This window comes from Polypterus senegalus, chromosome 8 (genome assembly GCF_016835505.1).
Source record: "Polypterus senegalus isolate Bchr_013 chromosome 8, ASM1683550v1, whole genome shotgun sequence".
Lineage (NCBI taxonomy): Eukaryota > Metazoa > Chordata > Cladistia > Polypteriformes > Polypteridae > Polypterus > Polypterus senegalus.
Window position 1 is genome coordinate 124,352,813 of NC_053161.1, and position 16,683 is coordinate 124,369,495.

The 16,683-nt window shown below is 35.8% G+C and overlaps 1 protein-coding gene across 1 annotated transcript in view; it reads left to right on the top strand.

Moving 5' to 3' along the window:
- Positions 1-16,683, top strand: part of otogl (otogelin-like) — a 224,147-nt gene that overhangs the window by 39,656 nt on the left and 167,808 nt on the right. Inside the window, exons 14-16 of the mRNA XM_039762177.1 lie at positions 3,393-3,517; positions 15,223-15,432; positions 16,084-16,249. Of these exons, the coding sequence (XP_039618111.1) occupies positions 3,393-3,517; positions 15,223-15,432; positions 16,084-16,249 (501 nt within the window). The remainder of the gene's footprint in view (positions 1-3,392; positions 3,518-15,222; positions 15,433-16,083; positions 16,250-16,683) is intronic.

Sequence of the window (16,683 nt, forward strand, 5' to 3'; positions counted from 1 at the left end):
CTCTACACCCATCTTCTATTTCTTAATAAGAAAAAATGCCAATCCTCAGTAAAGTATAGATGGTTATGACCAAATGGATTTTATTTGCAACAATTTAAGAGTCTTGTGTTGAGATCCCAGCTCAGCCACTGATGGTTTGGATTTAGTAAGGTTAAGTTCTTATGGGGTCCTGTGGGTTTCTCCCCACATCCTACTGACAGTTTACTAAGAAGGTCTGATTTGTGCAACTCCACATGGATGGTATAGTAAATGCTACTATCAGAATTCATGTCCTAAGAGGCAAGCATGTTGACACTGATGAATAAACATTCCTGTCAAAATGGATTTAACAGATTTATGCTGAGTTGTCATTGTGAACCTATTGACTACTCAGAATGAAGTGCAAGATGCAAAAGCCTCAAATTAGTAAAAAAAAATAGGTAATGCAATATGCATGTGTCATCAATTGGAAATCAGTGGTGCTGCAATGAGGAAGTTTTTCATAAGGTGAGCAGGCTTGATTTTTACCTCTGTATAGAGAGGATGTAGCCACTTTAAGTATGAATTTTCTTTCCCTGATAAAAGTGTGCAGTTCAATGCTGTCCCCTAACTAATAAAAATGAAAAGAAATAGTAAGAGTGAATTTAAAGTAAAAAAAAATTAACTTTACAATTCTATAATGTAATGGCTATTATATTTAAAATAAAAACTCATGTAATCTAGCCTCATCTATCTGGCACACCAGACAGCTGTTCTTTTATCAGTAACCAAATGGTTGGTTTCTGGTGTCTGATTAAGAAATGTGTGCTTGCCATAGTCTTTGCAGATGATGTCACATGCCTATCATGATGTGCTGTCTTGCAATTTTCACAACACTGTTACATTGTGAATACTTAACAAAGCCAGTTAAAGCACTGTCCAATATAGTTCTACCTGTTATTTTGCTCCAGTTTTTTTCAAATGACAGTTGGAGAAGTTTTGTATTCACTAGCACCAGCACACTAAAATGTTCATTTTCCCACACAAAGTAGCACTAAGCTAGGGCCGTGCCAGCCTTGGCAGAATGCTACGCAAAGTCTTGTGAGAATTGATTTTTATGTATTTTAAACAGACACGGTAAATAACTGAAGTACGGTGTAACAGTTGAGATAGCTGAAAATACTTATAAGATGTTTTCAAATATCTATTAACAGATATCAATAATTCACTTTAAGATATTATAAAATGTATTTTGAGGTATCTCTAAATGTTAATTAGGCTTGCTATAATTCTAGGAAAACTGTGCTTTTTAATTCAAAATACCTCAAGGTAAAATTAAGAATTTCTGAACAATTCATGAATATCAGACATTGCTCATTGTTACCATTTCATCACAGGCTATACACACCTATCAAAATACTGTACATGTACAACTGTCATTGGGAAAACCACAGTACCAAAGAAAACACACATAAAAGTACAAATGCCACTCAGGCAGTGACTAAGTCAAAATGTGAATCCAGTCTCCTAGAGCTATGAAGCCACTCTACCACTGAGACAGTCTTAGTACACTCCTCAAATTATTATTTATTCAAACATGTTTCTTTCATGCCTCAATGACTATAGGTTCTGCAGGATTTTAGTGGAAACAAAGTAAAAGCAAAGTAATTATTTGCTGTATTTAAAAGCACATGAACTATAGTGACATGCCTGAATGACTACCGACCAGTTGCACTCACACCAATCATAATGAAGTGCTTCGAAAGGTTAGTCATGTCACAAATAAAGACTAATCTCCCTGCCTCCCTTGACCCTCTTCAGTTTGCATACCGCTCAAACAGGTCAACTGAGGATGCCATATGCTCTGCCCTTCACATCTCCCTGACACATCTGGATAAAAAAGACACATATGTCAGGATGCTATTCATAGACTTTAGCTCTGCCTTCAACACAATCATCCCTCCAAAGCTGGTTGTAAAACTGAGCAGGTTGGGCCTAAACACCACCCTCTGCAATTGGACCCTGGACTTCTTGACAGAGAGGCCCCAGTCAGTTTGGATGGGCCACAACACTTTCAGCATCATCACACTGAGCACTGGAGCACCGCAGGGCTGTGTGCTTAGTCCACTGCTCTTCACCCTGCTGACTCACGACTGCACAGCCACGCACAATACCAATCACATCATCAAGTTTGCGGATGATACGACGGTGCTGGGACTGATAAGCAGGGATGATGAAAGAGCATACAGAGATGAGGTGAAATGGCTGTCCGCATGGTGTGAAGACAACAATCTATCTCTCAATGTCGACAAAACAAAAGGGATAATCGTGGACTTAAGAAAATCACTTCCTGCCCACATCCCACTCAGCATCAACGGTTTAGATGTGGAGATTGTTAGGAGTACCAAGTTTCTCGGTGTGCACTTAACTGAGGAACTTACGTGGATACATAACATCTCATCACTAATCAAGAAAGCCCAGCAGAGATTACACTTCCTGAGGCGGCTGAATCAAGCACGTCTTCCCCCTTCAATCCTCACCATGTTCTACAGAGGCACCATAGAGTGTCCTGACCAGCTGCATCACTGTCTGGTATGGCAACTGCAACATATCCGACCGCAAGCGCCTGCAAAGGATAGTGAAGACAGCAGAGAACATTATTGGGGTGCCTCTCCCTTCACTACAGGACATATTTTACAAACGCAGTGTCGGCAAGGCCTGCAGCATTGTGCTGGACCCCTTACACCCCTCACATGGACTTTTCACACTTCTGCCATCCAAGAGAAGATACTGCAGCATCAAAGCCAAATCTGCGAGGCTGCAGGAGAGTTTTTACCCCCAAGCTGTTAGACTCCTTAACACCAGGCTGCCCCCTGGGACCTTCCACACGGCCTCAACCACCACTAAAAACAGAACTTTTATACATGAAAACCACTAGGTTTAAGAACTGAAAATCTCATACTGACCTTTAAGGATTTATGAAACATTCTGACCTGTCATTGTTTACACACGTCTTAAACAACTATTATCATACACTGATAATTTCTGTATTATCTATATCTATTATTTATTTACTTATTATATTACATATCTTACACATCAATATTGCTGCTACTTGTTTGTCCTATCTTTGCACAATGTCTTGTCTTGCTTGTGTTTTAATTATAAATTTAAAAATTTTTATTCTATTTTTAATTTACTATTTGCACATCATGTTGTTACACTGTGGAGCCTGAGCTTCGCAATTTCGTCTATCTGTATACTTGTATATGGTTGAGATGACAATAAAGTTCACTTTGACACTTTGACACTATAGTTGCAATATTAGTGAAGTGAATGTAGTACTTATAATTTGGTAAAGGTTCAGCCATTGGCTCTAGGTTCTTTAACTATTGCTGTTTTATTTTGTAACTGTCAAACTGTTTTCAATCTAGGTCTCCTTCAGGCATGATTGAAGGCACTCCCCAGCTTCATACTAATGCCTGGAAAGTATCATCAGCATGCACAAGCCCTTTAAATATTCCCTTAATCGACCCATGTGAAATGAATCAGCAAAACGGTAAACATATGGTCCCTTATTTTTTTCTATTGCATTGTTAAATTTCAAGCTGACTATATTTTATTTTTAAGATTTTGGGTAAAAATAAAGGACTCTCTGTTAAATTACTCGTGCAGTTTTATGATATGATTTGACTATATGTTTGGGGGATATTTCAGTACCAAAAAACAAAAATCATGATGAATAAATATATTTTAAATAACCTGAGAATGACTGGGAAGCCTCTAGGAAATTTGAAACCCGGGCAAAGAGTTGGTTGAATGTATAGACAGGTAAAAATGAATTTGTTTGCAATGCTACTGTATATACAATGTGAATTGAACTTAATTTACAAGAAACAAAATAAAACCTTGTACTTTGTAACACAACAATAATGTCTATGTGTAGAAAATTATATTGGTCTTAAATGAAGAACATTAATTATATATTTTAAAATTATGGTTCTTACTGGAACATGGTTCTTCATGCTACATGCAAGTTAGATTACCTGGTGACTCATAATTGGTCATCTATGAGAAAGTGGAAGTGCATTAGTGGATTTGCTTTGTGATAGACTGACTCGCTATGTTTTGGGAATAGTCTATGACTCCTTGAAATCCTTTATTACATTAAAAGGATTTAATATTAATTTAAGTTAAATTCACTTTAAGTTTTATAGTACTCTGGACTAAATGTTTCCACAGATTTAAAAATGTAAAACAATCAACAGAAATGTTTTCCAACTGCAGTATGTATATACCTAAGCACATATATTTATTTAAATCAACAATACTGTAGTGACAAGAAAAGGAAAACAATGTTTTAAATAAGGAAAGATAGAGTTTGGTTTACCTAGACCAATGCGATGCCCTCCTCCACCCAGATATCCAGGAATATCGCATGTATAGTACATTCTCCAGTCTACAACTGTTTTGTAATATGATGACCTGGTGCTGTTCAGCATCTCTCAATGTACAGTATATGCCAAAGGTTCTCAACACACTAATGACTCATTCATTTGTCAAGAGAAGCAGTTTGGTTTAAGTAGCAGTACAATGAAATGCCACAGCATCTTACTGTTGGGGAATTTTCCTTTAAAATAGCAGCTGTGTTCACCACTGCAAATGTTCAAATGGACATCTTTTATTACAACAGTCTTGAGGGAGCAATTGACATGTGAGTAGAGCTCACAATGTAAAATGCTGACCTAATATAGGGAGAACTAGTTTATGCAGAATGAGATGATTTCATAACACATTTGCATAATAAATTTGTATAGTACCCATAGCCTCATTACACCACGTACTGTATCTTATATAGCTAGGATAGGCACTGAAATAGATAAATGCTTAAGAAAAACAAGTGAAAAAGTAATCTTACTATTGCCATCTTGGATACAGTGGGCTCAAAATACCTTACAAGAAAATTCTCCTTACAACATCAAGAAGAAAATGTTAATAGAAATGAAATAGCTACAGCTGGGAATTATGATTAAAAATAACCTAAAGTTATTATTACAGTATGCACAGCCAAATCATCAGCTCTAGTAGGAGTCCACTAGACTAAAGTAAGGAGTTTTCAGTCTAAATTTAAATGCAGCTCCTAATTTTGGTATGTCTTATCTTACCAGGGACAGAGGAACCAAGTCATTACAGTTTTTTTTTTATATTAGAAGGAGAAGTTTGATATCAGGTCAGCCAATTTATAGATTAAAGAACAGCAATAATGTGATTATTATTTTCAGTTCTAGTATATATACTTGGAATAGCATTTTAAATTGACTGCAGGTTAGAAGTAGTATGATTTGAGGAGAATTGTGAATAATTTATTACTGGTATTATTATGCATGAATTATTTTTGTATCTTTGTATGAATGGTAAAGGACAGATTAGTATCAAAGATAATACAGTATTTAAATATGCAGACTCAATAAAACACAAGACACTCCAAAGTAAAAATAATTGTAATTAATATTTGTGTATTTTAACCCACTGAAGCAAATTTGTATAGACACAGTTCATCTGTACTGTAGCCACAATGGAAAAGGCATATCTGACTTTAGAATATAATGATTAAGAAGTTTAATTTCCAAGACTACCATGAGTATGTAGCTGGTGTGCCAGTCTATACATCTTTCCACTTTTTAATCAATTTATTTTAGTTAAGGTTTCACAATAAAAAAATAAAAAATCTGTAGCAATGGGAACAAAAGCAAAAATTAACCTTCCTAAGAGGAAATACTGAATAATTAGCAGACACCTATTTACATTCAAGACAACAGATACAGAGTTAAAATAGTTTGAAACAGATATTTTTCCGCTTTTCTCTCCAGTTGAAAGGAAACTAATAGTAAAGGGTGGCTTTCAGGTCTTGACACATATCATTTGGAATGATGTCTAGATTGTAAAAGGCTCACTGCAAAAAGAAAACTTCTTCTTTTTAGAACACTTTGATGAACATTTTAATACGTATGTATACTGGTTGATTGTCCTCCTGGAAGATCAACATTCTCATATGTCCCAGTGGCCTCATCTATAATGCTGTGCATAAAATTCACACTCAAACATGGCATACAGAGAAAAGTGGAAATGTGCATACGCACAAAAAAATTCAGATGTACAAAACCGTGTATAAGCCAACTTCCATGCACTTCCGCGCCATAAATCCCGGTTAGTGTGAAATGTAACTCACGTGCATGCGCCTGCTGCCCGACCCTGACTCCATATTTTAATATGCAAATCAATATAAATATCACCTTCCATTCCATATACTCAGATATGGGAATTAATATTTGAGGATTAAACTGCAAAACGATGATTACATTTTTATGTTATGTACATTAAAGAAACATCAACAAATCAGATCAAATTTATAATATATTGAACAATTATTATAAACGTTAAGTGGAATAAATCGGACTCTGCAGCTGCATGAATAAAAGGAACAGTACCACTTCTGGTTAAAGGAAATAGCCCAAAAGTTGATAGAAATCTACTTTTTTTACTTGTATGCAAAATTTGGTTGACCTAAGTAACCGTGTACTCAAGTTATTGTGTTTACATACACAGACATAATTCCAAAAATGTTATTTTCAGACTCAGGGAGGTCTAAAATACTGAGATTCATCAAAATGTTGATATCAAATTTTTGGACGATTACAATACTTTCCCTATACTTCATATACAAGAAGGTAAAAAGAAGAATTTCAGTGAATGCGAAGTGGAGGCAAGAAAAAAACGTGCTATTTGTTGGCTTAAGCATTGGTATTAGCAACAAAAGTGTGGCAGAGACATTTGAAAGTTCAAGTTCAGAAAGTTGCACAATGTCTGAAATAAAGAAGAAGTGGTCAGATATCACAGTCAACGTGAAAAGGCTAGTTGCAGCCCACCGTTGGTTTATTCTGCTTCAGACAGAATTATAAATGCTGAGCCCTGTGCGATGGTCAGGCTATGAAGGTGCTGCTGTGCCGAGTACATCTTCGGGCACTGGCTACACATATACCTCTGCCTCGGAAATTGATGAGCATCCATCTGGCTGTGTGCAGACGAACGCTTTTCTGAGTCACAAAATGCAATAGTGAATGCTGTAAGAGATGTGGCCAATGAACTAAGGAATATAAGGGCTATACTATGTAATATTGACCACAAATTAAATGAATTAGTTAAAAAATAAATACTGCATCTGATAACCTGTTTTTACATTTTGCTAATTACATTCAAATGAAGTTGCAATGCTGTCCAATTTGACTGATCATTTGGTGGGTTAGGGTCAGGTTCATCATACAGGGTCTCTTCAGGTACAGGCAAGCCATGATTGTGTGGCACATTATATATGCAGCATGCTACATGCTTTTCACAATGTGACACACATTTTGTGCACTGTAGATTAGCACATTAATAGAGTGGAAATGTTTTATATTTACGTAAGCAAATTTTTTCTTTGAAGGCACCTTTATAGTGTAACATCAGTGCCGAGTGCCACAACAGATTGATCCTCTGCTCTTTATCCTTAGAAGGACTGCTTGCATTTTGCCGCACTAGTTGGAAAAAGCACGTGTGACTATGAGGAGCTGCTGTTTTTATAGGCACTCCTGCTATAGATGACGTAATGCCAGCTGATTTTTTTGGTAATTCATCCCTGGCTGATGTAACTTGTCCGGTGCTGTTGCAATAGCAATGTGCATGCAGTTGATCACTCTAATTACATTTGGGAAACCGGATGTTGTTGCAAATTGCTCTTTGATGTTTCGAAGTTTAACCACAGTGTAAGGAAATTGTATATATCTGAATGTGGATAATTCCGTCTTGTACAGCTGGCATGGTGCGACTCAGTGATGACTGAGAAATACCCGATCAGTCAGCAAGTTCACGTTTAAAAAGCTCCAGTGGCTAAAAATCCAATAGTGGACAGAACTTGCAAAAGAGCAGGTAGAGCACAATTCTTTAAAGTCTGCCTTTCTAAAGTCAGCACCAGTTCAGCACACAGCTCCAAGAGGATAGCTCTTGGAAATCAAAGTCAACATAGAAGCCAGTCATCATCTATAAATATAGGTTGTCTTCCAATTCTTCCATATGCAATGTCTTCTAACAATGCTAAAGCAGCCATGGTAGTTGAAATAGTTTGGCCATTCTATGCACCATTATATGGCTTCAGAATGATTACAACCAAGTGAATTAAATTTGTAAATGATATGCAATTAATTTCAATATATTTGATAAACCTGCATCATATACGTGAATCTAAAAAAGAAAAGCCGACCCCAGAAACAGTAGCAGTGCTTTGATGCTGGGGCACAAAAGTTTGCAAAACCGAGCAGAAACTTACGTACACAAGGGGATAGGCTGCTGTGAAAATGTGTGTGGCTTTACACTAAGTTTAGGTTTTATACATCTCAAAGTGAGCATGGAAACAGGCTGTTTACACATGAGGCCCCAGGTATCCTGTTGCAGGTTTCCTCCTTCATTTCTTTGTACATAAAATGCCACAGTTTACAGACTCCTTTTAATCATTTTCTCCTAATATTTTCTTGTTGTTTCTCTTTTTCATTCTGATTTAACTTTACTTCTTTGTTTATTCATCTTTACTCTGTTTCTAAAAAGTTCAAATTGTTTTGCCCAAGACTTCTTAGTACCCACAAAGGTATGAGACATTTCACTACTGTTCTTTGTCTCTCAAATATTAGGCCTTGACTCAAGATTAGCATTTGACCCTTCTAATTCTAGTATTTTTTGTTAAAACAATACACATTTTCCAGGTAAATCTCTTTTTTTTAAGTAAACATTAATATAATTTTCTCTCTGCTTTCTATTTAATCCAGGCTTACTTTATGTATTATAACTCTTTTAGCCAATTCTGAATTATGCTGAGCTATGCTCATCATGGCAGGCCTGGGTGCAAGGTAGAAACCAACCTTGGATAATGTGTCAGTCCATCATAGGGTATACTCTTTCACACACACCAGTGCTCACTCCTGCAGGGCTAATAAAGTTTAACCAACTAAATTTAAGGTGCATTTTTGGGATGGGTAAGAAAAAAGAAAATACTGAAAGAAATGTATCTAAAGACAAAGAGAATGTGCAAACTCCACATAGACAGTGCCAAAACCTGGACTTTGAACCTACGTCCCGACCTTTGAGATAGTAAAGCTATATTAGCTGTGTATGGTCTTCAGGACAAAAAAAACAACCTGAAGACTTCCTAGCAGTTTTACTATATTCGTGAGCTTGGAAAGGTATCAGCTAACTCTTAAGAATTACCGCAGAGGATGTGAACCCACGTGTACTTGCTGCCCCACTGTCTTTTGTAAGAAGACACTGGCGATACCATATCTTAGCCATATCACTGGCATATGAGTCCTATTAATCTTTATTTCAAGAAAATGCCTCCAGATAGACAATGTTTTTAGTGAAAACTTCAAACCTTGCCCTGTGTTGCTGAGGTGTTTCACTTACACATTGTTGAGCCACAGCATTGTGTCTTATCTGTGTTATTAGCACAACATTGTTGAAGGATGGCAGCATTGCCTGTACATAGGTCTTTTGTAGGGAGAAGTGAGGTACATGCAAGCACCGAAAAAATTAAAAGTGCATGCATATGCCATCTAGTGGCTGTGGTTGAAGCTGAGCAGAGTGGACTGCTCTACACACACTCACACACATGCACACACACACACCCACACACAGTTCTTTCATTTATATATGTCTAATAAGACAATGAACAGTAATGTACTTCTCTATTATAGTAATTGCACATTTACAGTGGGATGCAAAAGTTTGGGCAACCTTGTTAATAGTCATTATTTTCCTGTATAAATCGTTGGTTGTTACGATAAAAAATGTCAGTTAAATATATCATATAGGAGACACACACAGTGATATTTGAGAAGTGAAATGAAGTTTATTGGATTTACAGAAAGTGTGCAATAATTGTTCAGACAAAATCAGGCAGGTGCATAAATGTGGGCACCACAAAAAAGAAATGAAATCAATATTTAGTAGATCCGCCTTTTGCAGAAATTACAGCCTCTAAACGCTTCCTGTAGGTTCCAATGCGAGTCTGGATTGTGGTTGAAGGTATTTTGGACCATTCCTCTTTACAAAACATCTTTAGTTCATTCAGGTTTGATGGCTTCCGAGCATGGACAGCTCTCTTTAACTCACACCACAGATTTTCAATTATATTCAGGTCTGGAGACTGAGATGGCCATTCCAGAACGTTGTACTTGTTCCTCTGCTTGAATGCCTTAGTGGATTTTGAGCAGTGTTTCGGGTTTGTTGTCTTGTTGAAAGATCCAGCCCCGGCGCAACTTCAGCTTTGTCACTGATTCCTGGACATTGGTCTCCAGAATGTGCTGATACTGAGTGGAATCCATGCGTCCCTCAACTTTGACAAGATTCCCAGTCCCTGCACTGGCCACACAGCCTCACAGCATGATGGAACCACCACCATATTTTACTGTAGGTAGCAGGTGTTTTTCTTGGAATTCTGTGTTCTTTTTCCTCCATGCATAACGCCCCTTGTTATGCCCAAATAACTCAATTTTAGTTTCATTTTGTTTGAACAATTATTGCACACTTTCTGTAAATCCAATAAACTTCATTTCACTTCTGAAATATCATTGTGTGTGTCTCCTATATGATATATTTAACTGACATTTTTTATCGTAACAACCAACGATTTATACAGAAAAATAATGACTATTAACAAGGTTGCCCAAACTTTTGCATCCCACTGTATATTCTTTTGAAACCCCAAGAGCTTTTTCTAACACTTTTTTGTTTACTGAATAGGGATTCATATATTAAATATTTTACATTAATAATTATAGCATTAATAATTATAGCAGTAATACCTGTTAATGTCAGGATAAGTTAACAGGTACATACACCATCACAACTGTTCAATGTTGTTATGGTGTATGTAGCTTCGGACATGCCTATTTTGCTTTATGCTTTGTATTACAATACATAAAGTCTTCCTGAATATAGTCACAATATTGTATGTCAATATCTTTAGTAGTTTATGATTTGTCATTTTCATAGACACAAGGCTACTTTTATTTCTGGTGGTCAACTCCGATCCTGCCACTGTAGTTTTTGTTACATCCCAGTTGCCTAATAAGAAACCAATCTTCTACAATATAATACCTTATTTAATTTCATAGCTTGTTAGTGTTTTAACCCTACCATGTCAGTTCATTCTTACATAATTTTTTTTTCTTTTTAATGATACATGTATCATCCAAGTTGTTTGAAGCCTAAAACGGAGTAATGTGCAGTTCTTCACTTTCTCTTTAGTTTCCTTCTGAGAACAAGCTAGATGTAGAACTGTTGGTTCCTTTATTATTTGAATCTTATCTCTAATAAGAAGCATTTCAAACAATGAATATACAGTAGCTGTTTAAGGCTAAAATAAGCAATTAAGGTTTCAAAATCTTAACAAGCGAGACAACTAAAACGAACCAGAAAAATGTCACTTCATCAGAGATACATTCTCTTGAAACAACTGGGTTGAAACAAAAACCTGAGTCACTGCGACCCTCCAGGATCGATGTTGCTCATTCCTGATTTAAAGGGTCTGAGTCTTAAAAAGCAAATAAATTATATGAAGTTAATCAGTAGCAAAAACTAGTCTCTAATTATGAAAACGCTTAGATTAAAAACCTGTAGCCTCTGTAGTTCTCTAGGATCGGAGTTGGCCCACCCCTGCTGTAGCTTTTCTACTATTAATTATATTCTAATGCATACACTGTTTACAGCCATAGTATAGTGGTATCTTTATTTTTTCCAGTTGTTTATGTGACTTTCCCAAAGACAAACAGTAATTCAGTGGTGGTGACTGAATCAGCAACCGTGTGACTTACGTTAGAACATTAGAACAATCTAGACGAGAACAGGCCATTCCACCCAACAAAGCTTGCAAGTTCTATTCACTTAATTTTTCTAAAAACATTTAAAAAAAATCAAGTCAGACATCAATGTTTTATGCACATGACTACACTGCCTGCCTAACTGCCATGTGCCTGACAAAAAGTCACTAATTATATTATCCAAACGCTAAGTAATGACATACGAATACATGCTAAGCATGATATCTTGGATCACAAATGCTTCTATTTTAAAGTCAATTGATTCTGTTACATTTAAATCGAACCACCAGGTGGTGCCTAAATACAACTTTCCTGAATAATACAGAACACTGTAAAAACTTTCAGAATAAAAAATTAAGGAATACATTTCACTTATTAAATTACAGCGCTGAAAACTACAAAGCCTTCAAGAACTGAAATCTGCTATTTTTGATCACAGGTATGAAGGGAAAATTACTGCAGTGATTTCAGAGCTTAATTGTTCTTTAATGTGTCATACTGAGGTGTAAAATTTTGCCAAATCAATATGTGGACAACAATTTTGGATGATCCGCTGTGGCAACCCCTAACGGGAGCATCCGAAAGAAGAAGAAGATATCTGGGACAGCTTCAAGAAGGCTTTTAGAACTAATACACCACAACAGAAATTCATCTTTTGCTTCCATTCCCACTTTGAAACAGAAAACTGGAAATTTAACTAGTGATCACAAAAAAATTAATAATTTTATTATTTTTAATCTAATGTATTTTCCATAACCACTAAATCTTGCACCTGGCCATATACTGTAGATGATTTTCTGTCAAGATTAAACATCCCCAAATATTATGCCATATAGGCTGCTTTACTGCATGCCTCATTAATGCTATCTTAACTAAAAGAAATCAATAGCTATGAGCAGGCATGCTCCTGAATTTTACATGTCATTTCTGGCTATACTACCTTCCCTTATTATAAATACTAGTATTTCTAGATTTTTTTTAAGCCCTAATATAAATATTACAGTTATCTCATGTTTTCTTGAAACAGGATATTTACTCCTTGCCATTTGCAAGTTACAAACCATTGTCTTTGATGAACAAATATGTCAAACTACTTGATAAAATACTGTACTTTCTCTCACATTGCAAACTGTAATTTCTAATTAGTTCTTCCAGTCTGACCAGTTTTAAACAATCTTGTTTTGCTTCTGATAATGTCTTTGCCTTTCTCCATGTCATTAATGCTGCTCCCTCCTTTTCCACTCCTTCCAACAAATTTACTTTTTGATGCTGAAAAGAGTTCATACCTCTTGAAAGTATCTGATCATACAGGTTTGGTCCATGATTTATCGATATGGTTAAAACCTTTCATTCAATCCTTTCAACCACGTTTTGAACTAACACTTCTTGTGCTTCCCAAACTCAGCATTGTTCTAGGCAGGGTTGCCTATCTGTTTCCATGTCGGTTCCATTTCTTTCTTTGGAATTTTTAGCATCTTTTCCTTGCATCACTATTTTTATCTTGTTATAAGATTTAAGAATTCCTACCACTTTATCTCGATTCCTGGGCAAATGCTTCAGCAGATCCTCCAAATATTTTGAGACTTTTTAATGCATATACAGTTATAAAGTTAACTGTAACAAATATGCTCCCCTTCACATTGCTTAGTAGGTAGTCACTTCCCCATTCCCACATTCTTAATAGCCTCTGCAACTCTACAGTACATGGCTTGCTACAGCACATTGGATACAATGTCCACTAACAGTGGAAAAACAATGGTCAATACAAGGAAAGAAGAAAAGCAAGTGATTTGGACTATGGAAAATCAGGAGGGGTCTGTTAAGCTTTAGATTCATCACAGAAGTCTGTTGAAAGTTTTTTATGTTTGTCATACTATGACAGAGTTGAAAAAGAAAACAGATGGGCCAAGATTGCAATATGCTCCATCTTGACTGGTAGCCAAAATGAGATGACCTCAGGATACATTCAAGGTGAAATATGAGATTTGAAACCGTGTTGAAAACTCTTGAGGGAATCATGTATCGGTCAACTCTGTGATTCCTGGTCATATAATTATTATTCCCCAGAAGCAAGGAAATTCAGCAATAACAACTGTTAAATCTGACATGCTCTCAAACTAGAAGCTGTGTCGACTTCTTTAGTGTGATTCCAGACTTCCGTATGATTTGGTCTTGTCCTTTTGTTGTATTTCTGTTCTGCTTTACATCATGCTATGTCTAAATTTCAGGGTTTTTTTATTCATACTTTTGTTTTATTAGATACATTGCCTCTGTCCTGCTATCAGCCTATTTTTTTTTTTGCTTCAGGTACAATTGATACCAAAAATTGTTTTATTTGGCAAGTGGAAATCTGTCAACAATTAGTTGACTACTTTGTACAATTCTGTTCACTTAAAATGCTTGGCAGCACACATTTCTAAACTCATAGCTAAAAATATCACTTGGACCAGACTGTTGAAACGGTCAGGGCCAGAACTGTTAACCTCCTGTGAGATACAACTGTGGCATCTTTGTTTTGGAGTTAATGGAGGGAGTGTGGTCTGCTTTTTTCTTCTGCTTTTCTACTTGCTGTATACTTAATTTCTGTCCCAGGCCACCTTCCTTTACTTATTTTTGTAACTTGTTTTCTCCCCAATAATTGTCAGGACATGTATGTGTGGGTGTGTGGTGGGGAGATATTGTGTAGTGTGGGGGAAAGGTACATTCGAGGTGTGATATTTTAATATTGTGTCAACTGTTCTTTTCCTTACTGCATTTATTAGTTTTTATTAAATTTGGACTGTAATTGCTTTTTTTATCTTTGGCTAAGTCAAAAGTTTACTTTCCTTTTAGTAATTTTGGCATTTATATGAGGGTGGTTGTTGTTTGCTACAAAATGTATTTATTTATTGAACTTCTGTAAAAAGCTAAATTTCACCTTTGGGGCAAATAAGTGATTAGCACTACAGCCTCATAATTTCTCAGTCCCGTGTTTCATCCCCAGGTAGGTGTATGCTTTGTGGAGTTTGCATATTCCCTCCATTTCAGACTGTTATTTCAGGCTTACCCCAGTTGATATGATTGAATGTGGCTGTGTGCATGTGTGTGGTGTGTGATAGACTGGCTTCCTGTCCTGCTTTCAGTGCTGCCAGGATAGACATTGGCTTCCTACAATCCTGAAATGGATATGCATGTTAGAGAATGGGTGAATGATTGGCACTTTTTTTCTACTAGACTATGTTTTTTTAATAATAAATAATTACATTTGTTTGTACTAATAATATATTGTTATGACAAACTTGTTTTGGGCAAAAAATGTATTAAGTAATGTCTTTAAGTATTTTGGATACTTACAACTGGTGCCTGTTTTTTGTTGTAGCTTTTTATGCATCACAGTGTGACGTCATTAATGAAGAGTTGTTTGTGCCTTGCCACTCATATGTAAGCCCTAGTGTATATTATCAACAATGTCGTTATGAGGCTTGCAAGTGTGGGAGCAGCTGTCTTTGTACTGCCCTTGCCCATTATGCATACATCTGTGCCAAGCACAAAGTCATTGTGAACTTTAGGGCTCACGTCTCTGAATGTGGTAAGTAGAAAAAGTAAAGCAAATGTTTATTTTTTCTGAGTTGTCAGTTATGATTCATCAAAGACTCCAATATTAATAGAACAGCAAAATTCCACTTAACGAGATTTAGTAATTTTTCAGAATTGCATTTCATTTGCTTATATTCCTTCTTTCTATACATGTTCATCTGGTTGCCTGCCAGCATTTTCTAAATATCAAATTAGCAGTTATTTGATGCCTCTCTAAACTAGTGTAAGTTTTATTTCACTATTTTCTAGGCAGAGAAATCTTCTGGAGCAATTCACATAAAGATTGTAGATAGTATATAGTTAAAGATGAAGAAGCAAGTTCCAGCTTCATCTCTTTATGTTGCATTATAAAGGTTTAATTATGACAGAAACTTGTTTAATAATTGCAAGAAGTGGTGAGTCTGTGCATCATCTGATCTAAAACAGATTAGCCAAAAGAGGAAGAAAATGCAAAACAATACATTATGGCAAATAAACAAGAGCAATAATTGCAGGGAAAACAGAAAGTGCACTGGATACTCAATATATGTATTGATTCATAAATTATAAAGTCAAATGATTTGCTTGATTAAAAAGAATACATATTTTAGAAAGTACTGTATGTGATTTTTTCAAGTAATAATGACCCATTTCTCTTTCTTAGGTATGATTTGTCTTGGTGGCATGCAATATCATTCGTGCACATCTACTTGTGGCAATACTTGTCATGCTCTGTCTAAAAATGAGGAATGTAATGATGACTGTGCAGAAGGGTGCAACTGCCCTCTAGGAACATATTTTGATGAAGTGAGACAGCGCTGCGTAACAGAGTAAGTGATTTACATTATAATATCATAAAAATGTACAGTAGTTATTCATGATCAAATTATGTTAATGTTAAAGCTAGACATTTTCCATATTTTATCTTGACTGATCACATTTGTACAACTATTTTGAAAGCAAGAGAATGCATACACCTGAGAATAATAAATCCTTTTCAACTTACAGTACTTTAAGATTCAATTAAGAGGTGCGTCATATTTTTATCATTTTATAGTATTTGTTATTATCATTTACTACTAGTAAAAAAGTAAGCATGAATTCAAGAAGCCTCAATGTAAAATAAGAAAACAGCAAAAAATAAATATTTTACTTAATTATTTGTAAAAGTAAAAATGACTGAAACCAAAAAAAAACAAGCTCAGATTTTTTTAAAGTATCAGAGTGCAACTTGCTCAAGAAGGAGAGTAATCAATGATCAGTG